At 39.5% G+C, this 21,716-nt stretch overlaps 1 protein-coding gene across 3 annotated transcripts in view; it reads right to left on the bottom strand.

Annotated features, from left to right (window-relative positions):
* LOC126094500 (multidrug resistance protein homolog 49-like) overlaps positions 1-21,716 on the bottom strand; it is a 365,113-nt gene that overhangs the window by 190,986 nt on the left and 152,411 nt on the right. For all 3 annotated transcript variants that reach the window (XM_049908909.1, XM_049908910.1, XM_049908912.1), the window contains exons 2-5: positions 17,710-17,795; positions 6,069-6,129; positions 2,087-2,280; positions 1,143-1,287 (exon numbers count right to left, since the gene is read on the bottom strand). In XM_049908909.1, the coding sequence (XP_049764866.1) occupies positions 1,143-1,287; positions 2,087-2,280; positions 6,069-6,129; positions 17,710-17,795 (486 nt within the window). The remainder of the gene's footprint in view (positions 1-1,142; positions 1,288-2,086; positions 2,281-6,068; positions 6,130-17,709; positions 17,796-21,716) is intronic.

Below are 21,716 nucleotides of genomic sequence, written 5' to 3'. Positions count from 1 at the left end.
GAGAGAAGTAGAGAAGACAAAAGGACTATATAGGTGTACTAAAAGGATAGAAAGCATGTGTAGGGCTCAATTGGAAGTGGAGAAGGAGATAGACAGGAAGAGGGCATGGGCTATTGAAAGTTGGTGCCAGCAAGATTACAGATTGAAGGATATGCTACAGGGAAAGTTCCCACTTGCACAATTCAGAAAAGCTGGTGTTGCTGGAAAGAACCCAAATGGAACAGGCTGTGGAGCAGTCTTTAAAGAATTGGATGGCATGTGCAGCAGCTTGGTGGTCCAACTGTCTCTTGGCCACGGTTTAGTATGGTCATTCGTGTGGGCAGATAGCTTGTTAGTGATCATGGCCAAGTAGAATGCAGCACAGTGGCTGCACCTTAGTTGATGGATCAAATGGATGCTTTCACAGGTAGCCCTTTCTTTGATGGGTAGAAGATGACTGACATAGCTTGCATAGGTGGTAGTGAGAGCATGTTTGCACCTACGTCTATTGCAGGGATATCAGCCATGGGGCAAGGAGTTTGGAGCAGGAGCATATTAGTGATGGACAAAGGTACTGCATAGGTTTGTTGAGAGATGGAATACCATTGTGGGGGATTGGAGAGGATAGTCGGAAAGATATTTCTCATTTCAAGGCAAGATGTGAGGTAGTCAGATCCTTTGCAGAAAATGTGATTCAGTTGCTTCAGACCTAGGTAGTACTGAGTCATGCAGGGGGCTCTCCACTGGAGCTGGACAATGGGTTTGTGGGGAATGGTAGGCGGTTGGTGAGTCAAGTGATGGGTGATCTATTTCTGGACAAGGTGGGGAGGATAATTTCAGTCCACAATGACCTTGGTGAGACCCTTGGCATATTTGGTGATGGACTGTTTGTCACTGAAGATGCAATGACCATGGGTGGCTAGGCTGTATGGAGAGGACTTCTTGGTGAGGAGTGGGAAGCACTTCACTAATGTTTGTTTTACAACTAATACAAGGCTAAACATTGCATGAAGGTTAAAGCATAGAGGCCACACCTCATCCATTTGTGTTCACAATAATCGACTGAACAACTTAGATTAATCACAATTAACTTATGAAAATCATCAACAAGACACAGACTTTAAGTTGTATGTGCGACCAAGTAAGATTATCCAAGAACTTACTTGTTTCTGTGCAGCATTGTTGAGACATATAATGCACAGTATACACGTAATGAACTGTGCTGCTGTTGTTGAAGTTAGCCCAATGCCAAAGGCTCTCGCATCTTCTAGTATTGCATCTTTTGTGTCTTCCTCAGTACCATTAATGCTGAAACATCCATTGCATATTTTATGGTATCAAAAGGAAAATTCACTTCAGAAAACTATAAAATTGGGTGGAGTGGCTGGTACATCATTACCTTCAGGATGAAAAGTTGATAGTACTTCTGACAACACATTTGAAAGAAGAAGAAAACAATAACAAGCTTTTGGAACTGTTAGTTCTCTCCTTAGGGAGGGAAGAGAGAGAGTTTTTGATTGGTTGGAGAAGAGATATAAGTCACTCAGACCTCGAGCTCAGTGACAACCTGTAGTAACGACATGGGAGGTAAATGCGAAAATCTGTAATAAATCCCGTACTAACACAGAAAATTGTGTGTGTTTGCTCTGATATTCCTTCTGCTAATTGTTTCAGTACTGCATGAACTGCAATTAATGATGACCTCTCCTATTTATATTTTAATACATTATACAAGCTTTTTATTTAATATATTAGAGAATTTGATATTTTCAGCTGTTCAGGAGCCAACATGCATTTCCCTCCTCCACAGATGGGCCCCTCTCATTCCTGGAGTCTGAATGACCTGCCCCCTCTTTCTAAGTTTCTTCAATCTGTACCTCTTTCCTCCATGAGGAAGAAATGAATAGTTCTGAAAGCTAGTAGGAGTTTCCTCACTTTTAAATATGTATATTGACACTTCTGGAATTTCTCATCCTGAAAGTAATAAGATTTCTCTTGGATATCAAAATCAGAGTAATGTACTCAACATTGATCAGTGTCAGACACATGCAAGAATGTTTTGTTGTGTCTATGGAATATGATTAAATAATTATTGGTTTAAACTTACATTAATCTTCCACCACCAAACCAGCTGAGCATGACTGCCTGGGTTATAGTGGTATTTGACATTGCACGGTCTACTAGCAAAGAAGTGTATTCACCATAAAGTACAATAAAAGCTGGTAATCCCATAGCTGCAATGATTCCAAATGTGATACCAAGGAACACAAGGAACTTCTCTGCACATGTTGCATATCGAAACTGAAAAAAAAATAAACAAACACTACTCTTGAGGATATGCTCCTCTATTATTATTGCTAAAACGTTTTATTGCAGACTGTGCAGACTTACAAAGTCATATTAAGAAACAAATGGAACACAGAAAATATATTTCAGGTAGACAGATTGATAAAATCACAGTGTGTCTTACTCTTTTGTCCTGTGTGCTTTCCACTACCCTATTATCAGAGGAATTTATGGCAAGTGAATGATAGATACTGGTAGCTGTTCAAGAGGAATATACTGTGTACCTATTATTTTTTCTTGAAGACTTGTGACAATATAAGAAAGAGACATTTTTTCAATACATTACCATTTTTCATACAGCTTTACAATGAATACTGCTTCTTGACATGTATTACACAGGAGCTTTCTATCCCTTAATCTAGAGGATCTGATAATTTGTAGTATCTCCTGAGATATGTATTTAATTCTATTTTGAATCTTCTTGCTTTTATGTTAGATAGGAGGTCATTGAATGCCTTTACACCAGAGTACTCTATACAGCTCCAGTTTGAACACTCGACAAGGATGAAATGTCTACATGAAAATTATTCTTGTCTTGTTTGTGATTGTGCAAATCACAGAACAGTTGAACTGATCTTTATTAACAGCTACAAAAATTGTTAAGTGGTAAATGAACTTGAAGGTGTAAGAGTTCCAAGTCCTCCAAAAAGACATCTGCAAAACATGTCATTATCGGTTTTAAACAAAATTACAACTGCTCACTTCTGTTTAACAAATACTTCATTTACAAATACTAAAAGGTTATATGAGTAAATGAGTAACTAATTCAGAAATACTGCATCAAACTGGAGAGAAAAGAGCTTTATAACAAAATCTGACTGAAAGAAGGGATAAGTAGACAGGTAACCTAATGCGTTAAGAAGGAATGGTTAATCTGATAATGGAAAGAAGTGTAGGATACAGAGGGTAAAAAATATGTATGCTCCAGTAGTTATAGAGAGATGAAGAGACTTGTACAGGATAAACTAGCATGGGGAGCTGTATCAAACCAGACTTTGGACTGAAGACCGCAGGAAAAAGAATGAGAAGAAGAAGAATGATAACAACAACAGTAAAAACCATAACAGAAGATTATACATTCTTGATTATTTGGTCCAACATAAGATATGAAATAAAATGAATAACAATGACAGAAAAATACATTTCTCATGTGCATATATGGGCAAATTCATGGGTAAAAAGCTCATCCTAAACCTCTGGAATGATTCCAATCAAACTTGGTACACATATTAGTTACAATATGGAAAGAGATACTGGGGTAAGAAGCACCAATTTCCTATTGGGGTAACTATGATAATGTGGAAAGAGAAGGGAGGATAAGGAGATGGACAGACAGCAAGGTGGCAGGAGGTGATAGGGACAGATAGGAGGAAGAGGAGATAGATAGAGATAGGGAAAGAAGAGATAGGTAGAGAGATGGGGGAGGGGGAGATGAAGGGACAGAGGGAAAGGAGGAAATGTACAGAGAAAGGGTGGAGAAAGGAGATGATCAGAAAGAGGAGAGAGGAGGAAATAGCCACAGAAAGGAAATGGGAGGAGCTGAAGATCGAGACAAAGAGAACGGGGAGGAGGAGATGGACAAAGAGAACAGGGAGGAGGAGATGGACAGAGAGAAAAGGAGGAGGAGATGGACAGAGAGGGGAGGAGATGGACAGAGGGGGGAGGAGCAGATTGACAGATGGGGAGGAGCAAATTAACAGAAACAGAAGGGAGGAGAGGATAGACAGAGAGAAGGACAGGAGGAGAAGGGCAGAGAGGTGGATGGAGGAGATGGGCGGAGAGAGGGGATGGTGGAGATAGACAGAGTGACAAGAAATGAGGAGATGGACTAATAGAAGATTGGAATGAATATATATCTAGGCCACATATAGATAAATTGCAATGAAGATAAATGAAAAAAGTGAAATTACTAGTGCAGTTAAGAAGAAGGAGAAAAGCAGAACTGGAGGTGGTGAAACATCAGAGAGAGACAGAGACAGACAGACAGAAAGTGAGAGGGGAAGGGGGTGCAGACATGTAGATAAAAGAGTAAAATATTTGAGCAAATTCACAAAAAAAACAGAAGTAACAGGGAATGTAAGAAGGGAGTATGTTAAGGGAGGCTTTAAGTCTTGAATGGCAGCAGGATGTAATGATAAGTCAGAGAGGAAGTTCCTGCCTTAGAAGTTAAGGGAAACACATACCAAATGGGTGAATCTAAATGACCTGGGTTGTGCACTAAGCTCTCATACTGTAGAACATTTCAACAAATGGGTGCTGAGTATAGCCAAAGTGGACAGTTCTCATCTGTTCATTTATCGTTTCAGCAGATTAGTGGTAATCATTCCTCAATAAAAAGTTGTGCAGTGAACTAACATTTGTGGTTCCATATATTGCTTGGCCTTTGATGTAAATTTTATGAGTGGTGTAACTTGAGTAAGTGTTAGCAGGTGGCCACATGGGGCAGGTTTTACAATTGGAACAATGCAGTGGTAGAAACCTTGGCAGAGCAATGACAGTCTGGTAATGTATATTGTTTGATAAGGCCTTTACAAAGATTATAAAAAGGAGGAAGTGATGGAGGTCGCTTATGAAGGATATCATGGAGAGATAATCTCATTTCAGAGTTCGATTTTTGAAAGTCACAGCCATGGTAGTGTTATTTATTGAAACAGTTGAGGCTAGGTGATACTGGGTAAGTAGTGGGCTGCTTCTTAGTTTTTTGAAATGGAAGCTATATTTGTCAGAGGGTGAGTGGACGACACTGCCCAGGAATTTATCTGAGAACAAAAACTGTTCGGCAGTTGTGAGAAGGCAAGCTGGGGAAGGCTTGTTGGCATATGCTTCAAGGGATCTGATGGTGCATCACATACATTTGCCTCAGTTTCCAAGAGATGTTGATGTTGAAGAGGTGAAAGCTGTCAAAGTGGAGGTAATGATGCTCACTGGATGGTTTCATATGTGTTAAGGTTTGAATTTGAGCTTCAGTGAGGAGCTTGTCAACATCAAGTCAGGTGGGTCTGGATCTGAAAAAGAAACACATGAGTTTCAGTTGTGAGTAGTTTAGCTGCAGCAAGAAGTAGGAGAAGTCTCCTTCACTGTTTGTCCAGATGATAAAGATCTCATTAATACATCTGTACTAAGCCTGGGGACCCACATTCTGCACTCTGAGGAAGACTGGCATAAGTGGGACTGGTTCTTAATGTGAAGTAGTTATTGATACAAATGAAGTGAGGGGAGTGATAATAAATGAAGTTTTCGGGACGTTTACAAGTGTGAGTGGTAGAGGCAATGTTCTACAGCTCAGAGACCATGTGTATACCAGTATAGGTTGTGACAAGGGTGGTTTCAAGAGGAGAGAGATGGGAATGGATTTGCCGGCCGGTGTGGCCATGCGGTTCTAAGCGCTTCAGTTTGGAACCGTGTGACCACTGTGGTCGCAGGTTCGAATCCTGCCTCGGGCATGGATGTGTGTGATGTCCTTAGGTTAGTTAGGTTTAAGTAGTTCTAAGTTCTAGGGCACTGATGACCTCAGTAGTTAAGTCCCATAGTGCTCAGAGCCATTTTTTTTGGGAATGGATTTGAAATATTACAGAAATGGTTAGGTCTTTAATGTAGAATGGGAGGCCCTGCATGACATGGTGGTGCTGATCAGCTATGGCTGAGATGCATTCAGTATGGACTTTGGCACAATGTGTGAATGAACAGATGAATTAATCAAACACAATTATTGTATAAAAAAATTTTCTGGCACCTTCGCTTACCAACTGATGGTAGCTTACTGGTTTATACTGCTCTTGTTCATCTTTTGGTGAGAGGAAAGATCTGAAAGAAAATCAGTGAGAAAATTGAATGAATGCTTTAGTGATTTCCAAATGAAACTACAAAATACATAGTAAGTATAAACTTTGAGAGCACAAAATGCTACATCTACAGTTTCTCACACGCTCACACACACACACACACACACACACACACACACACACACAGAGGTACCTTACTTTGCATACACTACATATCTCCTATGTGTGTCCATCTCTCTGAAATGGAATCAAGAATTCTATATTCATTCTGGGGTGACACTAACCTATCTTAAGAAAGCACAAATCAAAACATAGTAGTTTTAACTACTGATCAACAAATAAAAGACATAATTAACAATTAACAATCATTCTTCATAAAAAAAAGAAAAGACATCATATTGCTTGAATTGAGTCTGTTGTAACACAGAGCAGATTGCAGGAATTTCAAGTGAATAGCTGATTTGCTTGACAAGCTGTCAACATGGTTCATGCACTGTCCACCAGAAGCACTGTAATCAGCACTTGTTACAGTGCTAAGTTCTGTGACTATTAATTTCTGAGTTGTAATTCTCACTTTGTTATCAAACAGGCTTTACAATATATGGGTAAATATTAACTAGTTATGCAGTCACTTCTGTGTGAATTGTTCTAACTGTTCTACATATCAACAGGCATGATTTTTTTCTGAATAAAACAATCTCTCAAGATAATGCATTATGTTTCACATCTGTCCTCGCTGTATTAGAACTAAGCATACTTATTAAGTTCATAAGTCAAGCAACTGACTCTGAAATTGGTGATCTCAACATGATTCAGCTAGAGGAAATAAGTTCAACAATACAGAAGCATTATGCTGAATTTTTGAGAAACAGGAAATGGCAAGATGGCAGGTGCACTCACAGTAGCCAGACTTGCAGTGTGGCAGCACCGTTTTGGCCGCATAACCCAGCATTAAAATCATTCATGCAGGTAGAGGCAAGTTTTCTTTGCATTAGAGAGACTACAGCTCCACCCAATTTGTTCTGGTGGCCATCATTACACAACATAGATGCAAGACATAACAACCTTACCTACACAAATTGAAACATATTCAACACTCAAGGTTGAGTTAATTTGTACAGTACTAGCTTTGCAAGCAGAATGAGTGAGACAGGTACTGATGCAGGAGGACATTGGAGACAGAAAACCATTCCATTATCTCCACCATTTACAAAGCAAAGTCAAGATGTGCGTGGTGCTAGATACACCGTTATGCACATCACAGAGCAGTCACCTGGCAGCACAGGTAAAGTCCATTACAGCTCACAAACATTATATCTCAGCAGCAGAAGACACCAGCCAGCCAGATACTTGCTGATATCATCAAAAGTCTGGAGACTATGCACACAAACACATTTCGCTGTGCTCTTTCCTCAATCAAAAAATGACACTCTGAAACAGGTGCATCCCATTCTCCACTGCCATCTCTGCACCTCTTCATATCGGACCACAACCCAGGATGAAATTTTTTAGGGGACACTGGTTCTGATCTATGTATTTTGCTGTGAACTCTGTTCACTGCTACACAAGTGTCGACTGCCAACCTGGTTACTTCTTTCTGTTGCTAACAACTCATCCATCACGAATTATGGAATCCAACATAGGTAACTAGATCTGGGACTACAGTATCAGTTTACGTGGAATTTTACTGTGGCAGATGTGATGGAGCCAATCATTGGGACTGACTTTTTAGCACAGTATCACCTACTGGCAGTATCATAGATATGGTAGAATTCATGCATCTAGCCAAAGCACAAGAATCTGACCAGGAGCTATGGGGATTTTTAAGACACTGTGCCCAGAGTTCAACTGAGACTTACCAACATCCTAGGTATGAATGCCTAATTATAGTGCAAGTATTTTAACAGTAGAACTCACCTGTTCATATCTTCTGCATCTTGAAAGCATACTTTTGAAAGCAAACAGAACTTACATTACCCAAGTGTCAGGGCATCAATTAAAATAATAAAAGGTCATTTTGTATGGCCAGGGAGAGAAAAATATTATTGAACCTGGGCTTGCACATGTCCACAATGTCAGCACAACAAGGTTTCTCACCTTATCCACGCCCCAGTGGGAGATTTTCAAGACTAGACAGCACAGTTTGCACATGTTCAGGTTGATGTGGTAGGACCATTACCCCTTTCAGATGGACAATGATATCTTTTGACAGCAACCGACCATGTACTCAACAGCTAGAGGCCATCCCCATGGACAACATTTCAGCTGAGCCACTGCCACTGCCTCACCCACTTCACATTACAGCAGACCAAGGCTGTCAGTTCAAGTCCAAACTATTTGCCAATTGAGCAAATTTTGTGGTGTGGTGCACCACAAAAGAACAAGCTACCACCATGCAAGTAATGGTATGGTGGAATGTTGGCACTGGTCATTAAAAGTTGCATTAATGTGCCATGAGTCAAAACAGACATCTGTGTTACCATTAGTCTTACTCAGCCCACATATAATTTGCACATTTGACCTGGACTCTTCACCAGCTGAGTTAGTATATGACAAAGTTCTGTGGCTATCTGATAAATTCATCAACCCACTTGCAATCACAATGGATATCTCAAATGAAACAGACTTCACTACTCACTTAAGAAAATAAATGTCACAAATCCAGCTGTGTCAAGCATCATGTCATGGTGCCCCACAAATCTTTCTACATCAAGAGTTGCAGTCCTGCACACATCTAATGTTGCACTGAGATGGGCTGAAGCTTGTACTGACACCTCACTGTATGAATTCACATCATATCCTTAGCATGAAAGAACATTAGACATTCTCATCAGTGGCCAATGGGTAGTGCAAAAATGTTATTAATAGCACATCTATTGCTATTCTATTGGGTTACAGAGAATAAATGGTCAATTAACTGAGAGCTTAACAGAAATATTTTACATCAATTGTATTGCTATTTCATATATGTTTCCCATCATCATCCTCATAACCATCATAACACTGCCAGTGAGGCAGTCCCAATTGTTGGTAAGTTATTGTCACAGTTCAGCAGTAACCTCACAAGTATCATAAAATAATTTACTACAAGAAGCTGGCAGAGCAATACAGGATAAAAATTGTGACTAGGTAGAAACTATCTATTCTGATTTCAAGTTGGTGATACATGGTGTATCACAAAGTTCAGTGTAAGAAGTTCTACTTTTGATACTGTACCTAAATGATGTGCTGAATGAGGCAAATGGAAAGGTGATATTGTATGGGGATGAGACAACAGTAGTAGGAAGCTGTCGATCAAGTTAAGCAAGTGAGTACTGTTAATATGATTGCAGATTAAAACTACTAATAAATATTTTGGAGAAAATAATCTGTTCATAAACATGAAGAATATTACTACACTTGAAAACAAAGGTAATTAAAAATGCTCAGTTGGAAGATATAAACATTAAACTTCAAAACATTAAAAAAGGCTAGAATCAGTAAGTGGAATCCTCATGACTGCAACACAGGATCAAATAGCTTTGACTTTTTTTTTTAAGAAAAATCTAATTTGTGGTAAAAAATATGTATGTAAAGCTATATATATATAGTTTCCAAACTCTTTACCTTTACAAATGTCTGCTTGTGTCTGTGTATGTGCGACTGGATACGGGTGTGTGTGCGAGTGTATACCTGTCCTTTTTCCCCCTAAGGTAAGTCTTTCCGCTCCCGGGATTCAAATTACTCGTTACCCTCTCCCTTAAAACCCACATCCTTTCCAACAGTACCTCCATTACGACAGCTGCCACCCATTCCACATCAAACGGTCCCTTCCCTACAGCCTAGGTCTTCGTGGCAAACGAATCTGCTCCAGTCCGGAATCCCTGAAGCATTACACCAAGAACCTGACAACAGCTTTCGCATCCCGCAACTACCCTCCTGACCTGGTACAGAAGCAAATAACCAGAGCCACTTCCTCATCCTCTCAAACCCAGAACCTCCCACAGAAGAACCACAAAAGTGCCCCACTTGTGACAGGATACTTTCCGGGACTGGATCAGATTCTGAATGTGGCTCTCCAGCAGGGATACGACTTCCTCAAATCCTGCCCTGAAATGAGATCCATCCTCATGAAATCCTCCCCACTCCACCAAGAGTGTCTTTCCGCCATCCACCTAACCTTCGTAACCTCTTAGTTCATCCCTATGAAATTCCCAAACCACCTTCCCTACCCTCTGGCTCCTACCCTTGTAACTGCCCCCGGTGTAAAACCTGTCCCATGCACCCTCCCACCATCACCTACTCCAGTCCTGTAACCCGGAAGGTGTACACAATCAAAGGCAGAGCCACGTGTGAAAGCACCCACGTGATCTACCAACTGACCTGCCTACACTGTGATGCATTCTATGTGGTAATGACCAGCAACAAACTGTCCATTCGCATGAATGGACACAGGCAGACAGTGTTTGTTGGTAATGAGGATCACCCTGTGGCTAAACATGCCTTGGTGCACGGCCAGCACATCTTGGCGCAGTGTTACACCGTCCGGGTTATCTGGATACTTCCCACTAACACCAACCTATCTGAACTCCGGAGATGGGAACTTGCTCTTCAATATATCCTCTCTTCCAGTTATCCACCAGGCCTCAATCTCTGCTAATTTCAAGTTGCTGCCACTCATACCTCACCTGTCATTCAACAACATCTTTGCTTCTGCACTTCTGCTTCGACTGACATCTCTGCCCAAACTCTTTGTCTTTAAATATGTCTGCTTGTGTCTGTATATGTGTGAATGGATGTGTGTGTGTGTGTGAGTGTATACCTGTCCTTTTTTCCCCCTAAGTTAAGTCTTTCCGCTCCTGGGATTGGAATGACTCCTTACCCTCTCCATTAAAACCCAAATCCTTTTGTCTTTCCCTCTCCTTCCCTCTTTCCTGACGAGGCAACCGTTGGTTGCGAAAGCTAGAATTTTGTGTGTATGTTTGTGTTTGTTTGTGTGTCTATCGACCTGCCAGCGCTTTTGTTTGGTAAGTCTCACCATCTTTCTTTTATATATATATATATATATATACCTAAAAACAACACACACATATCCATCCACACATATACAGACACAAGACAAAATATGTCTGCTTCTGTACCAGGTCGGGAGGGTAGTTGCGGGATGCGAAAGCTGTTGTCAGGTTGTTGGTGTAATGCTTCAGGGATTCCGGACTGGAGCAGATTCGTTTGCCACGAAGACCTAGGCTGTAGGGAAGGGACCGTTTGATGTGGAATGGGTGGCAGCTGTCGTAATGGAGGTACTGTTGCTTGTTGGTGGGTTTGATGTGGACGGATGTGTGAAGCTGGCCATTGGACAGGTGAAGGTCAACATCAAGGAAAGTGGCATGGGATTTGGAGTAGGACCAGGTGAATCTGATGGAACCAAAGGAGTTGAGGTTGGAGAGGAAATTCTGGAGTTCTTCTTCACTGTGAGTCCAGATCATGAAGATGTCATCAATAAATCTGTACCAAACTTTGGGTTGGCAGGCCTGGGTAACCAAGAAGGCTTCCTCTAAGCGACCCATGAATAGGTTGGCGTACGAGGGGGCCATCCTGGTACCCATGGCTGTTCCCTTTAATTGTTGGTATGTCTGGTTTTCAAAAGTGAAGAAGTTGTGGGTCAGGATGAAGCTGGCTAAGGTAATGAGGAAAGAGGTTTTAGGTAGGGTGGCAGGTGATCGGCGTGAAAGGAAGTGCTCCATCGCAGCGAGGCCCTGGACGTGCGGGATATTTGTGTATAAGGAAGTGGCATCAATGGTTACAAGGATGGTTTCTGGGGATAACGGATTGGGTAAGGATTCCAGGCGTTCGAGAAAGTGGTTGGTGTCTTTGATGAAGGATGGGAGACTGCATGTAATGGGTTGAAGGTGTTGATCTACGTAGGCAGAGATACGTTCCGTGGGGGCTTGGTAACCAGCTACAATGGGGCGGCCGGGATGATTGGGTTTGTGAATTTTAGGAAGAAGGTAGAAGGTAGGGGTGCGGGGTATCGGTGGGGTCAGGAGGTTGATGGAGTCAGGTGAAAGGTTTTGTAGGGGGCCTAAGGTTCTGAGGATTCCTTGAAGCTCTGCCTGGACATCAGGAATGGGATTACCTTGGCAAACTTTGTATGTGGTGTTGTCTGAAAGCTGACGCAGTCCCTCAGCCACATACTCCCGACGATCAAGTACCACGGTCGTGGAACCCTTGTCCGCCGGAAGAATGACGATGGACCGGTCAGCCTTCAGATCACGGATAGCCTGGGCTTCAGCAGTGGTGATGTTGGGAGCAGGTTTAAGGTTTTTTAAGAAGGATTGAGAGGCAAGGCTGGAAGTCAGAAATTCCTGGAAGGTTTGGAGAGGGTGATTTTGAGGAAGAGGAGGTGGGTCCCGCTGTGACGGAGGATGGAACTGTTCCAGGCAGGGTTCAATTTGGATAGTGTCTTGGGGAGTTGGATCATTAGGGGTAGGATTAGGATCATTTTTCTTCGTGGCAAAGTGATACTTCCAGCAGAGAGTACGAGTGTAGGAGTACAAAGTAATTGCTGTAGTTATTTCTGTTATCACAAACTGTAGATGCACAAAACAATCAAACTAAACATGTGTAAGTAAGAAGCGAAACAAAATTTAGTTCCAAAATATGACTAAATACTTATTACTAACTGCAAATTCAATAGTGTTGAATTAATGACTGAGAAAAAAATTGTTGCAAAGATTAAAAACTGACATATAGTACTATGCACTCTAGGGAATAGGACTATAAACCTATTTCAACTGTAGCCTGCCTTTGCAGCAGTCATAGGGAAGGTGATAATACAGAGTGCTGTGAACAGCAGATTCATTAAGGTGGGAGATACACAAAGCTGGGAGCAACATGTATACTGTCCACCTCTTATCAGAAATGTCAGTGAGAGAATAGTTCTCAGGTGCACACCTGGATATCATTGCACAGTGGGTATAATATTTTGGCAGATGACTATGTTGTCATCATTGCATACACTGATGAACTGGTTGTTGATGGACAAGCACATGGGTTTTATCTCAGTGCCTTCTGCTGTTTAGTGGTGTGTCTGAGGATTTTTTCTCATCATAAATGTCATCCTTAATGGATGAATTCCAATTTACCTACCAATTTACCTGCCTAAGTGGCAACAGAGATATTTCGATCTGCCAAGAAGCTGGAGTGCATTACTATAAATCAAACATCTTTGAAAAGAATAATTATTTCAGAAGACCTAATCTGTGTATGGGGTGCTGTAATTTAAGTGAACACAAAAAGTTAATGACCTTCTGCATAAAGTTTTAACATCATAGTATTACACAGATGATGCAGTTTATACTCAAGTATGTCCTTATATATTGGTGTAACAGATGATGATTGCATCATATAATATGACATCAGCTGACCACACAGTGCTCATCACACATATAAATATTTTTGGTGGCAAACAATCCAGTGTGGTTCATGGTGTGGGTTCCTGTAGTCATGTCCTAGTTCATGAACTATGGGCAACGTATGAGTGGCCAAGTAAGTGGTCCCGACAGTCGGGATACCAGTTACTTTGGAATAAGGCTGGGCATCTCTGACATATTCTGAGTCGTGGTCACCTTTGTGCTCATATGGCAAAGACTACCAAATCCACCGGTTAGTCCCTCAACCGTTAGGGGTAAAACCCAATGGGACTCGGGGCAAGTAAGGCTAGCAACCTGCTTCCCTGGTACTTTAAATATGATGCTGGCAACAATCAGAGCAAAATGCCTCGGACCTTTGGAGGTGACGGAGTCCCACCTCTAACTGACAAACCAGGGACTCCTAATATACGACTTGGCAAACAAATGGTAATGAGATGGGGAGCTATTAATATCAATGGGGGCTACTCTGGGAAGAAGGTAGAGCTGGCAGAGGCTGCAAGTAAGATGGGGCTGGACGTTTTAGCTGTTAGTGACATTCGGGTAAGGGGTGAGAAAGAAGAGGAAGTGGGAGAATACAAGATCTACCTGTCAGGAGTCAAAGCAGGAATAGCACAATGGGGTGTAGGGCTTTACATCAGGAAAGAAATGGAACCCAGCATAGTTGCAATAAGGTATGTAAATGAACGACTGATGTGGATAGATTTGACAGTGTCTAGCAAGAAAATTAGGATTGTGTCAGTATATTCGCATTGTGAAGGGACAGATCAAGATAAGATGGATAATTTTTATGAGGCACTCAGTGATGTAGTTGTTAGAGTAAAGGACAAGGACAGTGTCCTGCTCATGGGTGATTTTAACGCCAGGATTGGAAATCGAACAGAAGAGTATGAAAAGGTTATGGGTAAATTTGGAGAGGATATGGAGGCCAACAGGAACGGGAAACAACTCTTGGATTTCTGTGCCAGTATGGGCTTAGTAATCACAAACTCCTTTTTTAAACATAAGAACATTCACCGGTATACTTGGGAAGGCAGGGGAACCAGATCTGTCATTGACTATATAATAACAGATCAGGAAATCAGGAAGGCTGTGAGGGACACACGTGTATTCAGGGGATTCTTTGATGACACTGATCATTATTTAATCTGCAGTGAAATTGGGATTGTGAGGGCGAAAGTGCAGAAGGTCAGGTCCATATGTAGGAGGATAAGAGTGGAGAAACTTCAGGATAAGGAAATCAGGCACAAGTACATAACAGCGATCTCAGAAAGGTACCAGTTAGTTGAATGTAGTCAATTACAGTCATTGGAAAAGGAATGGACAAGGTACAGGGACACAGTACTAGAAGTGGCTAAAGAATGTCTTGTAACAGTAATGCGTAAAAGTAGGATGAAGCAAACAGCTTGGTGGAATGACACAGTAAGGCAGCCTGTAAAAGGAAAAAGAAGGCGTATCAAAAATGGCTACATACTAGAACTCAGGTAGACAGAGAAAGTTATGTTGAAGAAAGAAACAAAGCCAAACAGATAATCGCAGCATCCAAGAAGAAATCTTGGGAAGACTATGGAAACAGGTTGGAGACTATGGGTCAAGCTGCTGGAAAACCATTCTGGAGTGTAATTAGCAGTCTTCGAAAGGGAGGTAAGAAGGAAATGACAAGTATTTTGGACAGGTCAGGAAAACTGCTGGTTAATCCTGTGGATGCCTTGGGCAGATGGAGGGAATATTTTGAAGAGTTGCTTAATGTAGATGAAAATACGATCAGTAATGTTTCAGATTTCGAGGTAGAATAGGATAGGAATGATGATAAAAATAGCATCACATTTGAGGAAGTGGAGAAAATGGTCAATAGATTGCAGTGCAATAAAGCAGCTGGGGTGGATGAAATTAAGGCGGAACTCATCAAATACAGTGGAATTTCATGTCTTAAATGGCTACACAGGATAATTGAAATGGCCTGGGAGTCGGGACAGGTTCCATCAGACTGGACAAAAGCAGTAATCACACCAATCTTTAAACATGGAAACAGAAAAGATTGTAACAACTACAGAGGTATCTCTTTAATCAGCGTTGTGGGTAAAATCTTCTCAGGTATTGTTGAAAGGAAAGTGCGAGTATTAGTTGAGGACCAATTGGATGAAACTCAGTGTGGGTTTAGGCCTCTTAGAGGTTGTCAGGACCAGATCTTCAGCTTACGGCAAATAATGGAGAAGTGTTATGAGTGGAACAGGGAATTGTATCTATGCTTTATAGATCTAGAAAAGGCATATGACCGGGTTCCTAGGAGGAAGTTATTGTCTGTTCTATGAGATTATGGAATAGGAGGCAAACTTTTGCAAGCAATTAAAGGGCTTTACATGGATAGTCAGGCAGCAGTTAGAGTTGACGGTAAATTCAGTTCATGGTTCAGAGTAGTTTCAGGGGTAAGACAAGGCTGCAACCTGTCTCCACTGTTGTTCATATTATTTATGGATCATATGTTGAAAACAATAGACTGGCTGGGTGAGATTAAGATATGTGAACACAAAATAAGCAGTCTTGCATATGCGGATGACTTAGTTGTGATGGCAGATTCAATTGAAAGTTTGCAAAGTAATATTTCAGAGCTAGAAAAGAAATGTAAGGACTATGGTATGAAGATTAGCATCTCCAAAACGAAAGTAATGTCAGTGGGAAAGAAATATAAATGAACTGAGTGCCAAATAGGAGGAACATAGTTAGAACAGGTCGACGGTTTCAAATACTTAGGATGCATATTCTCGCAGGATGGCAACATAGTGAAAGAACTGGAAGTGAGGTGTAGCAAAGCTAATGCAGTGAGTGCTCAGCTACGATCTACTCTCTTCTGCAAGAAGGAAGTCAGTACCAAGACTAAGTTATCTGCGCACCGTTCAATATTTCGACCAACTTTGTTGTATGGGAGCGAAAGCTGGGTGGATTCAGGTTACCTTATCAACAAGGTTGAGATTACGGATATGAAAGTAGCTAGGATGATTGCAGGTACTATTAGATGGGAACAGTGGCAGGAGGGTGTCCACAATGAGGAAATCAAAGAAAAACTGCGAATGAACTCTATAGATGTAGCAGTCAGGGTGAACAGGCTTAGATGGTGGGGTCATGTTACACACATGGGAGAAGCAAGGTTACCCAAGAGACTCATGGGTTCAACAATAGAAGGTAGGAGGAGTCAGGGCAGACCAAGGAGAAGGTACCTGGATTCGGTTAAGAATGATTTTGAAGTAATAGGTTTAATATCAGAAGAGGCACCAATGTTAGCACTGAATAGGGGATCATGGAGGAATTTTATAAGGGGGCTATGCTCCAGACTGAACGCTGAAAGGCATAATCAGTCTTAAATGATGATGATGATGATGATGAACAATCCAGTGTGCTGAGTGGTCAGCTCGATGTCTGGCCTTAATCTAATAAAGAATGTGTGTGGTATTATTGATAGGCAGCTCACAGTTGTCCTTCCCCAAGCCTTACTAGACTAATAGCAGTATTGTAAGCTAAGTGGGATTCATTCTCTATGAATTACACTATTAACAGCATCATAAAATGTTGCATTTGTGTCTAGACATACAATATTGTCATATGTCTTTGTGATGTTGTACTGTTACATGAAGCTGTTCCCTCGTTTTTTATATAAAAAATCAGCTGATTGTATGCTTTTGTGTTAAATAGTTTTTTTAATGTTTCCTTTGTGTCCTTTTGGGCTTTGTCCATTGCATTTAGCATGTTACAGTTTGAGTTATCCTATTTTTTAGCATTTTCCCTTGACACACTTTTCAACTTTTATAACTAGCCTACACTACGCAAACAACCATAAAATATGTAGCAGGTTCCTTTCCTTTCAATTCTCATATAGTGACTCCAAAGAATAACAGCCTCTACATCAGTATATGAGCATGAACATTTTCTATCAAAAAGGATCTGTAATCCACTACCTTTTTACATCTTCATCTCTCTTGCCATGCAGTTCAGTATATGTTGGAATACTTAAGGATATAACCAAAATGATGTGTATATTTTTTAGTGTAATGTAATACTGTGATCTTCAGTTCATTTCTGCATTATATGTCTGTCAAGATTCATGTTTGACGTTTCTTCTATGTTCTTTATTTATAACACTGTATTTTGGTACATTTTTCAAAAAAAAAAAAAAAAATCAAAAGCAGTAGGAAACTTACAGGGAGAAAATGCCCTTCTTCTTGTTGGATGATAAGGATGTCTCATGTGATGTCACCCGTAACTTCCTCATATTCTTTTGGATGTCCTGTAACAACAAAATGTACATCAGTAATATGAGATGTTAACTCTTCTGTATATTGTAGTAAGGAATATTGTTATCCTCATTTAGAAATGGCTGGATAAATGTGAAGAATAAACTCACAAGTGTCTATACATGCTGAATAAGCCAACAGTGCAGAAAGTAACATATATTAAAATGGATCAGTCAGGTAGAAACTGTATTTAATTCTTGTTCCTTTAGTGCATTAGTCGGGAAATCATGCCGATCGTATTTCTTACTGCGTTTTTTTTTTTAACGTACTCTAATCCTATACATTAAAATAACAGGGAGACATATTGGCTGGCCATTACTCCCAGTGCTACTGATAGATGCATTTAAAAATAAATGTATCTAACACAAATACTGGAATTTAATCTCTGACTGGCCAGGTGGTCAGTGTCTTTGTATTTTTATAGCTTGTGAATTTTCCTTTTTATAAATGAAACATATACATTCATTTTTCATTTGTTTGACTGCAATAGTCTATGGCACCCCCAGTTAGTGTGGCACTTTCTGTTAAAATAATATGCATTTTTTTTTTTTTTTTTTTTTTTTTTTTTTTTTTTTTTTTTTTTTTTTTTTTTTTTTTTTTTTAATGGAGTGTGATTGTTCGATATATTCTTCATATTTCCTCAGTCATAAGTTTTACATATTATAAACTTTGTCTAAGTACTTCTTCCAAGGCCACATTCAATATTACTAGTTACTCACAAATGTGTGTGCCAAACTTGACCCTTCTTCTGGCAAAAATTTTCCATACGGTAAAGTATCGATTTCTTTCCTCACCTACTAACTTCATTGCTTCTGTAGTTTTTATTTCACTAAGTACCTATTACCTACAATGTTTAAGCTTAATATAGTTTTATTGTTCTTTTCACACCTTATTTACCTTGTATCTAATATTTCTTTCTCAACTTAAGACTCAGTTTTGTGAACTATTAAATAAGAATGAGATTTCCTTTTTCTAATTCCTTTTGGATACAAAAAATGGCCCATTCAGTTTTTGTATCAATAAAATTTTGCTTCTAATTTATTAGTTTAAAAGAACTATCTCAAAATAATGATTCTGTGAAAGAAAAAGACTTTGTCGATATCTCCCAGATAGCACAGTAAGCCGGTTTCAAACTTGTTTCCAGCTGTATAGTTCAAGTATATAAGCTTGATCAATGCTGGAATATTCAGGCCTGTTAGCTGGATTCAAGCTTGAAACAAACATCAAAGTTGGCAGAGTTCAAGCTATATTTCAAGCTTGACTTATCAAGCTTGGCTCCAGCAGTATCTACACACGTGGAATACAGCCTGGTATTTACAGCTTGTTTTAAGCTATATAAATATTAATCTGAATTTATTGAACCTAATTAATTATGTTACGTAATATTTAACATTTGTAACATTAACGTACCGAACTGTTTTCTAATATAAAACAAACTTGTCAACAAACCACAACCATTAACGCGTGTCAGAAAGGTAAAATGGCCGTAAACGTAACTTTACGTTACGTAATATTTAACATTTGTAACATTAACGTACCGAACTGTTTTCTAGTATAAAACAAACTTGTCAACAAACCACAACCATTAACGCGCGTCACAAAGGTAAAATGGCCGTAAACATAGCAAGGCTCAGAAAAGTAAATAAAATAAGATAAAACAGAACCGGAGACAGCCACACTCAAACCAAACTCCGCGCCGTCATGACGTCACACACAACAACACCCTTACGTCACGGCTTATAAACAAACGCTTGTGGTGCTTCCCGTGGACGTCCATGAAAGCTATGCTGCGCGCGCATCTGCTGTACAGCCTTCCAGGGAAATTACAGTTAATTTCAAGCTTGGGAAAATTATTTTAATTCAAGCTAAATTTTTACAGCTTGGTGTAAACTGTGTAACAGGTTGATTTTTCAATCTTGAATTTTCAACTGAACCTAAACTCAATACCCACCTTGAAACAAGCTGTGTAACAGGTTGATTTTTCAATCTTGAATTTTCAACTGAACCTAAACTCAATATCCACCTTGAAATAAGCTTGAGTGCTAGCTGGGCTAATTCAAACAAGTATGGTGCTTAGCAGCCTAAGTCATTTTGTTTAATGATACAGTCTGTCAACAAACGATTTTATACAAGCTTTGTCAACACTCTAAAGGAAACATTCTGTGTCAGCTATATTTTGTCTTAGGTTTGTAATAATGAAAAGAGTCTAAAGAGTGGAACAGAACAGCTAAATTAGATCCTTGTGGCTATTCCTAAACCCAGTACAAGAAAAAGTCTTGAAACATTTGAATATGCATACACTTATTGTCAATGATACATTCTTTCCAGTGCTGCACAATAATGCTGATGCATACCAACTCCTTCACTCCATATGCAAATGGAATGGGAAGAAACCTAAATATATGATACAATGTTAAGCACCCTCTGTCATGCACTTCACAGTGGATTGCAGAGTATACACGCAGATTTAGATGAAACACATGCCATGGATTCAAGCTTTCAGGATTGCCACAGCTGCACCATCAAATTTTCCTACATCTGCTTTTCACTGCATCACTTATTAGGGCTTTTCAGATGACACTGCAGACAGAGTGGCAGTATGTAATTTCAATGATGGCATAACATGCATTATGGAAATTATGGAATGGCTCTTACTTCAGATTGGACCAGTTTGTCACAACTTCTGCACAAAAACAGACGAAAAGCATATCCAGCGTGCAGAGCAGTGGATGACTAGTTGCTGCTAAAGAGTCTCACAGGACCATCATAGCCACTAAGAATACAGAAGAGAACCATCTTTTGGATCTGTAAGGATTGCTAAACATACGATTAACTTCTATAAAAAATGTAACCCAAAACTTTAAACACATTTTTCTCAAACTTGTATTTTTCAGATTGTTGGGAAACATAACTTTAGTATGATATATACAATTTTGATTGAATTTTAATGCCAGTGTTCTCAATTGAATTGTGTATGAGCTTACAAAGCCGTTTTGGATGATCTTCAAAAGTCTGTTTTCGGTGCACATTTTTCCCTCGATTTTGTGGGTGAAGAAAATAACTTTTGTTTCAACGCATCACCATTTTGTTATAACTTCCTATTTTTCAATTACCCAATATACTCTGATAGGAAATATACATTATTATGTCATACATCCAATAGGAGGGCTTTGGAAATTCCTGCTGGTGACCAACGTTCCACTTGCAAGGGGTCTTTCCACCTGGTGCAGCAGTTACAGGGAGCATCCAATGTTGACACAAAAATGATTTATTATAGACAAAAGTTTAAGGAACAAAACTACGTATATCATTTTATTTTAACTGAAAAAAATAATGGAAATCACATATTTTTCATGCATTCAAAGGAGGCTACCTCCTTAACTGCACCATTTTTTCAAAATTGGATGTTTTACTTTATTTTCGATTTATTGATTTCTTATACAAGTAACTAATGTGTAAAAGCCATTATTTGGCCTTCTGATCTATCTCTGTCCTAGCATGTTTGCAAAATAATGTGTCCATAAGGACACGCTGGGTACTTGGATGCATATTTTAAATTTCTGAGACACTGAAATTCAATTACATATATTGTTATTAAGCAGTTTTTAATATAAATAAGGCCAAATTTGAACAAAATACTACTTATAACCAAATATATAACAAGAAACACAAATAACAAGAAACCAAAATTAATTCAGTCATTTGATTTACTGACATTCGTGGTACAAGTACTTCAAAACATTCTATTTATTTATTTATTTGTCCATATAAATCTCTTTTTAAGTACATATATTGTACACAGGATATTGGACAGAAAACATTTTTTGGCTATTGGATTTTCAAATATCAAACATAAATTTTATAAATTTTTATGACAAATTGGATCTATACAGTTAATAATTACAAATATTTGA

This window comes from Schistocerca cancellata, chromosome 8 (genome assembly GCF_023864275.1).
Source record: "Schistocerca cancellata isolate TAMUIC-IGC-003103 chromosome 8, iqSchCanc2.1, whole genome shotgun sequence".
Classification (NCBI taxonomy): Eukaryota; Metazoa; Arthropoda; class Insecta; order Orthoptera; family Acrididae; genus Schistocerca; species Schistocerca cancellata.
The sequence above is the reverse complement of the archived record's forward strand: the minus strand, read 5'-3'. Positions and strand labels throughout refer to the sequence as shown.